Here is a 12,013-nt window from a genome sequence, read left to right as displayed (position 1 = left end):
AGTTCCTTGTGCGGCAAGTTGTGTGCACCCTGGGGACCCTCTATTTGGGGCTGGCGTCTGAAGTGGGGGGAGTCTGGTGGGACCGAGCCCCTAACCTGTGGGGTCAGAACTGAGTTGACTTGCAGGCTGCCCAGCAGGTGTCGCAGAGAGCCGGAGGCATGCCGGACGTGGGAAAGCCCACCACGTGGGGTCAGCTTGCTGTGAGAGGCTGGGTAAAGAAGGGAACGGCACTCTTCCTCTCAGAGGCCCGAACGGTGGCTGTCTACCATAGCTACTGATACCCATTATTCTGAAGGTTCTGGCCAGAGCAATCAAGCAAGCAAGAAAAAGTAACAAAGGGCATTCAGGTCAGAAAGCAGCAGCAAAATTTATTTGTAACTGATGTTGATCCTCAGTAGAAAATCCAAAGTAATCTACAAACTACGGGAACCAATGACTGAGTTTTGAAAGATTGATTATAGAAATGAACCTATAAAAATTAACTCAAAATGGAGAAAAAACATAAATGTAAAATGTGAAACTATGAAACTTCGAGGAAAAAAAAAAAAACTAAAAATTCTTCAAGATCTAGGGCTAGGCAAGGCATATTATCCTTGACACCAAAGCACAATCCCTAAAAGGAAAAGTGATAAATTGGACTTCATCAAGATTAAAAACTCCTCAAAACTTAAACAGCAAATCTAACCAGCACAGAGATCCCACATGACACCCACTGATGGGTGTAATTAAAAACTCGGGGGCACCTGGGTGGCTCAGTTGGTTAAGCGACTGCCTTCGGCTCAAGTCATGATCCTGGAGTCCCGGGATCGAGTCCCGCGTCGGGCTCCAGTCCCGAGTCGGGCTCCCTGCTCAGCGGGGAGTCTGCTTCTCCCTCTGACCCTCCTCCCTCTCACGCTCTCTATCATTCTCTCTCTCTCTCTCTCTCTCAATAAATACCTTTAAAAAAATAAAAAATAAAAAATAAAAAACTTGGACGAGGACAGGATGTCACTGCCATACACAATGGCTGTGATGTCAAATGGTGCCATGGCTTCGGAAAACAGTTTGGCAGTTTCTTACAAGACTAAACATACAGGGCGCCTGGGGCGCTCAGTCGGTTGAGCGTCTGCCTTCGGCTCAGGTCATGATCTTGGGGGGTCCTGGGATCGAGTCCCACATCGGGCTCCCAGTTCAGTGGGGAGTCTGCTTCTCCCTCTGCCTCTGCCCCTCCCCCGGCTCGTGCACGTAAGCACACGCTCTCTCTCTCAAATAAATCTTAAAAAAAAATAGAAACTTCTGTGTTTCAAAGGACGCTGTCAAATAAGTGAAAAGACAAGCCACAGAATGGGAGAAAATATTTGCAAGCCACATATCTGATAAGGAACTTGTATCTAGAATACATCAAGAACTCTGACAATTCAACAATAAAAATCAATAACCAATTTAAAAAACAGGCAAAGGATCCAAACTGACACGTCTCCAAAAAGATACAAAGGGCTAATATGCACATGAAAAGATGTTCAACATCACTAATCATCTGGAAAATGCATATCAAAACCACAATGGGACACCACTTTGTACCCACTAGGACAGCTATCATGAAAACGACAGGTAATACAACAAGTATTGGCAGGAAGTGGAGAAAATGGACCCCTCCCACACTGCTGGTGGGAGTGTAAAATGTGCAGTCTAACGGTTCCTCAAAAGGAGGAGTCAAGGGCGCCTGGGTGGCTCAGTTGGTTAAGCGACTGCCTTCGGCTCAGGTCATGATCCTGGAGTCCCGGGATCGAGTCCCGCATCGGGCTCCCTGCTCGGCAGGGAGTCTGCTTCTCCCTCTGACCCTCCCCCCTCTCATGTGCTTGCTCTCTCTCATTCTCTCTCTCTCAAATAAATAAATAAAATCTTTAAAAAAAAAAAAAAAAAAAGGAGGAGTCAAGGCCTTGGTTCAGGGCAGTGTATGAGAGAGGAAAATGGGCACCTGGCATTATTTATCCACAACTTCTATTAGAAAAGGCCCGGGGGGGGGGGGGGCGGGCAGGGAGGAGGCGGGGAAGGAAGAAGAGCTGGAGACCATGGGTGCCCATGGAAGAGAATACCTCAAGGAGTGGAGGGAAGCACAGCACCAGAAAGAAACCCTGAGGCAGGTCTTCTTCCCAAGAGCAAAGGTGTGGGTAGACCAGCGTGGGGGCAGCTCGGGGACGTGGCAAGTCCCACAGCTGGCCAGGGGGCATAGTACAAGGGAGCTGGCAGGCTGGATGAAGTACCCAGAGGCCGTGCAGTCCACCAGGAAAGTGCCTGGCTGGGTCAGACCTGAGCTGGGGTCCCTCCAGAGAGCAGGATTCTCAACAGGGAGAGAAGAGGGTTTAGAGATAGTCCTAGGAAGCCAAGCAGGCACTGCCCAGTCTCTAGACCCAGCCTGCTCCCAGGAGTCCCCAGGAGTCCCCAGAATTCTACTAGAATCGGAAGCATTTCTATTACAAACATGTGTTTATGCACCAAGTCATGCACTTACAAGGACAGCCCTGCCCTATGGCCTGGACCGCTGGAGTGCCCGGTTCCACCCTCACCCACAGTGGCCCCTGGATGTGTACATGGTGGTCACGGGAGAAGGTGGCTGTGTGGGTGTGAAAAGGTATCACAGCAGCTCCTGGACCACCTGGGAAGCAGACAGGGCTGCAGCAATGCATGCTGGGTGGCCCCACTACGGCTCGGGACAGGCACGGACGAGCAGCCACCAGCACCGGCTGCGAGGCGGCCCCCAGCAGGCCACCCTTCCCCCAGGCCGTGCAGGGCTGCATCCAGGGCACTCAGAGGCTGACACCCACAAGACACACAGGTCCGAGCTGGGACACTGCAGGCCGACCTGCAGGGCCTGGTGAGACGGGCCCAGCTCTCTGCCCGTCAGAGCACGGTCCTCACCTCTCCTGCTGACGTGCACGTGGGGGTCTCAGTGGCCACGGCCAGCGCTACCTGCACGCGAGCAGGGGCCTAGCTGCCAGTCTGACAGCCTGGGTGACCTGAACCCAGCAGTGCACCCTGTCTCAGCTCCCCCTCCTTAGGGGAGAGACAGAACCACACATCACTGGGCTGGCATGCAGCCAGAACACCCAAAGTGCTTGCAGCAGCGCCCACTATCAGTGAGGAGGGCAGTGCCATGATCTCGGGCAGGTTCCTCCTGCGCTAACCTTATGGGCAGCTGGTGGGATGACAGGATGGTATGTTGCTCATCTGCTCAGCTCCGGCGGCCACGCGGCAGTGCAGGGCTGCTCGCCCATCACCCCTGACAGACACAGCCAAGCGAAATCCAGTGTCTGCACCACTCCTGAGCCATCAGCCTCATGGTGTCCAGTCACGATGCGGCTCTCCAAAATGAACTTCTCAGCAGCCCCCACGTGGCTCGTGTGACACAGTGGGCCTCACCTGTCACGGTGTGCTCCACAGCCCTAACCAACAGAGTAGAGTGCCTCCCACTACAGCTCCTCACAGGGCTTGCCTCTCCGGCCTCCCTGCACCTCCTGGCAAGTCTGCTGTTTTCCCAGCCTCTGGTTTTACCTTGTCCAAAATGTCATAAAAATGGAGTCACAAAGCACATGGCCTATGGGTCCGGCCCCCTTCACTTAGCAAAACAGGCTCAGTGTCACCTGTGTTGCTGTGAGAATGAAGCTGTTCCTTCTCCTGGTTTGCTGAGAGCCGCCCACCGCATGCGCCACAGGTTGTGGTTTCAGCTTTGAGTGATAAGAACAAAGCTGCCATAAACATCCACGTGGCCCTTCTCACTCTGAGTTTTCTGGGTGCACTTAAGACAAGGATCTACCAGGCGTTTGCTTTTCACTTTTTGGTAAAGGTTCCCTTCTCTAGCAGATCTTACGTGTGTGCCATTGTGTCCATCTGGGAATGGGAGACGGGAAGCCATACAGCAACCCAGGTGAGAGCAAACAAGTCAGGAGCCGGGGACGGGTGAGGAGATGCCGGAGCGACAGGTCTTCTGGCCACTTCTCCTGCAGGAGCAAACTGCACCCTTACCTTCCCTCAGCAGCTCTGTTTTCACGCAGCAATCCTGCTTCGTCTCCCCCTTCGCCGGAACTGCCTGCTGAAGAAGAAACAGCCATCAGCCTCGATTCACCGGCAGGCAGACTAAGCAATTCTCCACCATGATTTCTCTAGATGGACGTTGTATCTGGATCCAGATAAAAACTCACTATCAGATGACTGGACAGCTAGGGGATATTCAAGCCGGCAGGTAACAGTCACCTCCAGGAGGAGGAATGCCATTCAGAAACCAGCCTGAGAAAACTTCTATCTTATCTGTATTTTTGGAGATAGTTTTTTAATAATAAGAATGTATTCATGCATTACTTACATAATTAGAAATCTCAAATGTTTTGGTTGTTATAGGAATGCTACAAATTATATCAAAGTGCATTCTGCTGCTGACAAGAATTCATCTACGTATTTCAAATGTCTAACAACCTACAAAAAATTGCAAAAAGGGATAAACCAAGAAAATTCAATAAAAACGTGAATCATTAAATATTTGCTCTACTACATGGAGGCATGAATTACGAAAGGTCTCCTGGATTGCTTTTTAAAGCTTCTTGCCTTTTGGAGGCTTAGAGTCTGGTTGGAGAAGTGAATGTAAACACACAAAACATTCCTGACTGGGTCCCTCCAGGGGCGGCGGCAGCCATCACCATGAGTCCATGGAGAAGGAAAAGGGGGGAGACGCAGATCCTCCAGGCTCCCCACTTAAGAGTTTCAGAATCTAAGGGCACAACTCCCATAACACCTGTCTAACATCTCAAATGCATTCTCCAAAAGACACCACAACACATTCTCAGAACATTCCTACAGAACCTACAGAATCATCTCCCTGCTGATTTCACTGAACGCCAAGTGTGGGGTCCAAGAGCAGTGGCAGTGCCCTACCCTGTCGCCCTGGACCACCAAGCCACCTCAAGGTCGCATAGCAGCCTCCGGTCCCATGAAGCCCCTCCTTCCTCAGTGCTTCCAGAATGCTCCCACCTGCAGCTCCTAAACGGACCTGACTTCATCTCCCCAGGTACACAGGACAAGAGAGGGCACAAGCATGGCCCAGCTCCTCCTGCGGCCCTCCCACCTTTCCCTAGAGCATCATGTGTGGCCCCACTGGTGGTTGTCAAAGTGAATCCCCTTTCAAAGGCGGACCCCCTTCTGTAATCCCTCTCTTAGCCACTCCTGCCACAGGAAGCCAGAATTCACAGTGCCAGGCACCAAGGAAAAATCCAGGGGCTCAGAGACTTCCTCCCAGAAGAGGGGGAATATTTCCTTGCAGGCATCAGACTTGGATGCGTCCCTCCTCAAACCCCAGGGTCTTCCCAGCTCACTAAGGAGAAACAAGTGTTCACTGTCGGCAGAAAGCCACAGAGCCCAGCCTCTGCTCCCCCTTCCACACTTTGACCCCAGCCTCCAGCCCCTGCACCCTGCGGCCTCTCAACAGGCCAATCACCTTATCAGACAGCCTCTCCTGGACCCTGCCTTGTTGCCCCCTTGGTGCCCCCAACCATCAGACACACCACCCAGCCTGTCTGTCCGCCCCACCAACATACGAACTCTGGGTTCCACAGGAGAGGCCTGTCCTGTTCTCTGACATAGCCCCAATGTGTCGGCAATGAGCGGCATGCAGAAGGAACCGATGAGCATGTGGTAACAATTACTGGGGCCTTTCTAAGAGGACCCAGTAAGAAAGGCCACTGGGTCCACTTCCATGTCTGTTTCCCGCACAGCTACACGCCTGGGTGGATTCTCTGCAACAGCCGAGATGCACAGCCAGGATCTGCTGCATGAATAAAGGAGGATGAGTGAGAGCAGAGCAGGGTACTGCCAGTGTGCACATCTAGAAGTCCAAAGGCCCAGAGGCTGAGCCCACGTGAGCTCAGCCCACGACCAGAGCGGAAAGAAGAAAACCCTCACAAATTCAGTGCACTGAGCCTATGTGTACTAGCAAGAAGGAACATGGTCTTCATCACCATTTCAAAAGGGCTAAAAACCTACAAAATCAACACCAACCAAGAGAGGGTTGAAGATGGAATACGAAGCCCAAACCAGTAACAAAATCCTGTACTGGCAACAGCAGAACCAAGCAGAACCTCTGCACAGACTTCAAGTCCTGCCACTCTCCAGCTCGGGGTGGAGGCTATGGAAATCCTGACAGTACAAGGTGGGTGGGTGGGTGGCCTGAGTCTAACAGCAGGATGAGGGTGGGGATACTGGCTTTAGATCTAGGAACATGGCAGGGAGGAAGGAAGCTGACACCAGCATGCACAGCTGAAGCTCTGGGCCCTGCAAGGGCCCAGAAGCAAGGACACCCCAGCAGCAACCAGCACACCATGCACAGACGTGGGTTCCTCTTTACCATTCCCCACCAAGAGAACTGAGGCTCCTGGAAGACGGGACCAGTTCCAGGGGGGGAGCGAGGAAAATTCAAGACTCTCAAGACTCCTAGAGCACCAGGTGCCGAATCGCACAGTCGTCCACCGTCGTATCTCCAGCCCTGAGATTTCCCCACCAGCTGAGTAGAAGCTTTTTGTCCATCTCCAGCTCCAGATGGCTACACCTGGGCTGGCACAAACACAGCCTGGGTGCTGGGCGGATGCAGATCTGAGGTCACCAAGGAACCACTACTGAGACAGCTTCACAGAGCTTCCCTACACAAGTTTCCATCTTTAATCAACTATCAACGTTTAAAAGTAAGAGAGTTTAGGGGCGCCTGGTGGCTCAGCTGGTTGAGCATCCGGCTCTTGGTTTCGGTTCAGGTCATGATCTCCGGGTCCAGAAACTGAGCCCTGGGGTCAGGAGATTGGGCTGGGCTGGCTCCGCGCTCAGCAGGGAGTCTGCTTCCCCTCCCCCCGCATGCATTCTCTCTCCGAAATAAATAAATCTTAAAAAAAAATTAAAAGTAGGAGAGTTTACAAAGAATCTGGGTTTACAGACTGTGGGGAAACGAGAAGCTGTGGCAACACTGGCAGAGCCCAAGGATGGGCTCTTGGACTCCCCACGGAGCTAAGCCTTTGATACCCCTGCACGTGGACCCGGGAAAACCTTCTCCTGCCCTGGCCTGCCTCACCTGCCCCCATTATCTGCCTGCCCTCTAAGCTTATCAGCAGCACCTGACTTGACCCAGGGTCTGGTCTTGGCCATACATCTCAGCAAGGTGGGCAGAGGGCCACAGCATCTAACCCCCGTGCCCGCCTGACCTCCCACAGTCAATTCAGGGCCAGGCCCAGAGTGCTCAGGCCTTGCCCCATCTCCCAGCCCATCACAGCTGCATCCCAACCACCTCTAGCTTGCACCCACTCTCAAATAGTTCCCTGGGGTCCCAAGACCCTTCCACGGGTCCAAGAGGTCAAAGCTATCTTCATTACTAGGACCCCACCTGCCTGTTTCACTGTGCTTCCTTGGGCACCTTAGCAGGAGTCAAGATGGTGGCACCAAATGAAACTTCTAAGTGATTGAATTCTTCGATGCTATGCACTCAGGGAGGTAAAGCCAACTTCACCTGAAAATGCCCTTGGTGAAGCAGTGAGATTAGCCATCTCCCCATCGGCCTTCTCATGAAGGCAGCGGCAGAAAGGCAAGCAAGCAGCAATCCAGGGCTGCTGACCGCTCAGGAAAGGCCCAGGGCAGCGGCTGGGCTGTGTCACTCACTGGGCATCTGCATTTGGAAGAACTGGCAAGATCTACGGCTACACAGACTGGGCATCTGCCAAACATTTTCTCAAAATAAACACAGTGAGCCCGTGACCTCAAAGAAAACCAACGGTATGTGCTGCCAATGTAAAATTCTGGCTTCTGAGTGGAAATGAGAATTTTGGTAAATGTGTGTCTGCCTCCATGAGCTTGACAGCTGCCCAACACTTAAATATACTTTTGATGACAGAGGAAATGTTATTAAGAGAATATGGCTTTTTGATATCGGATAATGAAATGTGCCAACATTTGGAAGACCTCCCTAACTTAGCCAGTGTTTCCCAAATGAGCAGTACCTAATCTTTAACACCGCACATGGCAGAAGGTGCGTTAAGATGCAAGGCAGACGTGGGCTTAACCCTCACAGGGAAGGAAGGCCATCGGTGCTGCTTTGCCCTGTCAGGTTCCGGCACACTGCACCAAGCAAAACATCCGGAAGTATCTACAAGGCTCAAAATACACATGTCTATGTGAGGCCAGATCGTCTTCATGTGCTGCAACCAAACAACACATCCCTTCAGTCAGAAGCCACACATGGAAGAGATAGAGCGATGCAGAGCATTGCCACTCTTCTGAGGTGGTTGTTTTAGAAAATATTCTTTTTTTTTTTTTTTTTTAAAGATTTTATTTATTTATTTGAGACAGAGAGAATGAGAGAGCACATGAGAGGGGGGAGGGTCAGAGGGAGAAGCAGACTCCCCGCTGAGCAGGGAGCCCGATGCGGGACTCGATCCAGGGACTCCAGGATCATGACCTGAGCCGAAGGCAGTCGCTTAACCAACTGAGCCACCCAGGCGCCCTAGAAAATAGTTACTCTTCATAGAAATTATTTACCTTAACATGTAAACAACATGTTACATGTTTACTTTTGTTATTTTTAGGAAAGTATGGGGTTTTTTTAAGACTCAGTTCTAATTTCTTTTTTGGTAAATACCAGCAGATAGACCCCACATAAACAAGAGCCCTCAGGGGTCCTAAATAGCTTTTGAGAGTGTCACTTGGCCTTGAAGCCAATGTCCCACACCAAGGACACCAAGCCTCCTATATCAGAGCCTACTAAGAAAAAACACCTCCAGACCCCTGGGCTCTCACTGTCCCGAGACGTACCCAGGACCAGCACAGCACGGCAGGCCTCCCCAGAACACTCACGAATGCACCTACAAACTACCTGTCTCCTATCCCCACTGTCAGCCACATGTCCCTGCCATGAAATTAAGTTTCATGACTTCTTCTCCCAAAAAAACTCTGTTTTAAGATCATTATGTAACACACTTTCAAATAATGCCAGAATTATCCACTATTTTGTTCTGGATCTATTCGACTGAATTCAGGCATCTTCTGACAAGCACTAACCAACATGCCAGGCTGTGGACAAGCCTAAGAGCCAAGGACAAAACATCAACATCTCTGCCTGATTTGTACGTCTTACTTTTAAAACCCAGGATCCTCCTTGCTCATTAAGTGACCATTGATGATGGCACAGGACAGGGGAGGAAAGAAAGGGGAGCATGGAGGAAGAGGAGAAGACCCCCGGGGTGGAGTCTGGCCCTGAACCCTCTTCTACGCCCCATCCTTCGCCTCCCCAAGGCTGCCTGGGGACCTGCAGTGAAACCAGAGCTAGGGTCTGGGCCTCAGAACTGCTAGCGCTAACAGTTCCTTCACTTGCCCATCCAGGCTCACATTATAATAAATTCCCAATTAGAACAGAGCTGTGATGGTCACAGGCCGAAACGCCACTGTGGGCAGGGGGAGGCGTTGTACAAAGTCTATCCAGTATATGATCAGAATGGATTATAAACAGCAGCAGCAACAGAGCAAATCTTCCTGGAAAAGCAGAACAGAATAATGGAGTCCACCCGGCATGCACTTGATGTGCTGGAGTTAGATCTGACCTTCCAGAAAATGATATTCTGCTCTTTTGAATGTCCACCTAATACACTGAAGCACGGATGTGGATGGAGAAAAAAGGAAAACTGTCTAGACTGTGAAATTTTTTCCTTAAATGCAAATTGGTAGATTACGATACACACAAAAATCTAGGGGAAAAATGTGTCCCAGGGGGTGAAGCAGAACCTGACCCTATGCTGGACTTACTAGGCCAAGTGCACATCCAGCAACCAGGGCAACTGTCACTGCAAGCTGCCCAAGCTACGGATGTCCGGTTACATCTGAAGTTCAGGTATATGACAAATCATGTTTTTAGTGTAAGCATGTTTACCTGAACTTCAAATGTACCTGGGCATCCTGTATTTTTTCTTTGCTGAATTTAGCAACCCTGAACTGAATCCATGAGAATCAGCAAGAGACAGAAGGAGTCTAGGTTTCTATAATTCTGAAGTGGCAATGTTGACTTTTTTTTTTTTTTTTTTTTTGAGAGAGAGAGAGAGAGAGAGCATGAGTGGTGGGGGCTGCAGGGGCAGAGGGAGAGGGAGAGAGAATCTTAAAAGCAGGCTCCATGCTCAGCACAGAGCCCAGTGCAGGGCTCAATCGCACAACCCTGAGATCATGACCTGAGCTAAAATCAACAGCAGGACACTTAACTGACTGAGCCACCCAGGGGCCCTATTTTTTAAAATATTGTTATTTATTTATTTCGCTAACATTTTTAAAAGGCAGTATTCTCTGCCCTTTGAAATCCTATTCCTAAGAAAAAAAGTATTATTAATGAAACAACTTCTTCAATAAGAGAACAGAACACAGAAGAAAATAAAATATGGAGAAAAAAACCCAAAGACATTACAAAGTCTTATTCCAGGGCCTTCAGATACCCTCACCAATTTAACTAATTAATTTTTTAAGTCAACAAGAACAAGAGGCCTGGGGGAAGGGGAAATGCCAAGATGTAAAGACTACAAAAGTAGCATCTATTCTTCAGGTGAGCCCTGGCAAGTGGCCGTGTTGGTTCTAGTCACGTCACAGCCTCCTCTTAGCAATATAGGACTGAAGACGGCCCTGGCATTTTTACCCCACATGGGGATATGTGTGGATACAATCTAGGTTTCAGCTAGGTTTTCTTGATGATTAAAAGAAAACAATCTTTTCCAAGTCTGTACAGCACCATCACTGTATGTGGTATGTCCCTCCCTTTCAATGTAATCATAGGGATGCCTGGGGGGCTCAGTCGCTGAAGCGTCTGCCTTCAGCTCAGGTCATGATCTCAGGGTCCTGGGATCGGATCAAGGCCCACGTTGGGCTCCCTGCTCATCGGGGAGTCTGCATCTCCCTCTGCCTCTGCCCCTCCCCCCCCCCACTGGTGCTCTCTCCCTCTTTCAAATAAATAAAATCTTTTTTAAAAAATTGTTTTAATGTAATCATAAAATAAACCCATACCAATCATTTACAACTTAACACAATCTGTAGGTAAAATAAAGGGCACACCTCTGTGACACGTTGAACTGAATGCATTTTCTTCTCAGGACAGACAAGGACCTCTACTCTGTCACTCAGAAAGGCACTGCTTTACGTACACAGGGGGTGTTTCTCCTTTGTCAGTGGACATGAAATGACATCAAATGTAATTCATCATAATACAGTTAACTTCAATTTTACTATATTTGATTTCAGATACTTTTTAAAAAAATAGTTTCTGCTACTCATACAGTATAAATTATGAAGGGTAAGATTTTGTGTAGAACCTTCATTACTACGACACATGATGTGTATCTAACGGTCCACGTCCACCCCCGCCCGCCCCGTGAACCTCCTCATCATCACCTGAGAGGCCTGGCGCCTTCCCACACACGTGAAGAGCCTGGGGCACAAGGTCAGGAGCGTGCCCAAGGCCATGCAGCACACTCTGCACACGGGGTTCCAAACCCAGTTTCCTGAGGCTCAGCATCCCAGGGGCCTGCCCCATCAGTTTCTACCACACTGCTGATTTTTTTTTTCCTTTTTAAAAATAAACAATGGCTGGTGGGGAAAGATCACGGAAACTCTGACATTATTCCCTAGAAGATTCCTAAAATTCAAAGACAAATAAGGGCTGGATAAATTTTTGGATAATCTGTATTAAAATTATTCAAAGACAAGCCCGTAAGACTAAATAATGTTATTAATTTAAACTCTAAAGACATGGCAGAGAGACCCATGCCACACTGTATCAGCTCTACACAGGGACTGGCCTCTGGCTCATGTGAAGGAAAGCCTCCACTGCTCCATGGCAGCCTGTGAACCCTGGAGGTCTGGACGAGGGCCAAGCCCCCAGCACCAGCCCAGGCTCGGCCCACCTCATCCATGGCCAGTTACCTCTCCACAGGTCAGACGAATAGTGTGCACCATCACGGGGACAAGCTAGGGGCCACAATAATGA

At 49.9% G+C, this 12,013-nt stretch overlaps 1 protein-coding gene across 9 annotated transcripts in view; it reads right to left on the bottom strand.

Annotated features, from left to right (window-relative positions):
* EHMT1 (euchromatic histone lysine methyltransferase 1) overlaps nucleotides 1-12,013 on the bottom strand; it is a 137,827-nt gene that overhangs the window by 73,118 nt on the left and 52,696 nt on the right. For 7 of the 9 annotated variants that reach the window (XM_078062102.1, XM_078062103.1, XM_036064988.2 and 4 more), the window contains one exon: nucleotides 4,003-4,069. Coding sequence is in view for 6 of the 9 variants with exons in the window: in XM_036064988.2 (XP_035920881.2) it covers nucleotides 4,003-4,069 (67 nt within the window). In the remaining 3 variants the exon portion in view is untranslated. The other 2 variants (XM_036064983.2, XM_036064987.2) reach the window with 2 other exon arrangements.

Source organism: Halichoerus grypus, chromosome 14, assembly GCF_964656455.1.
Source record: "Halichoerus grypus chromosome 14, mHalGry1.hap1.1, whole genome shotgun sequence".
Taxonomy (NCBI): domain Eukaryota; kingdom Metazoa; phylum Chordata; class Mammalia; order Carnivora; family Phocidae; genus Halichoerus; species Halichoerus grypus.
This window is presented reverse-complemented; position numbering and strand designations above follow the sequence as displayed.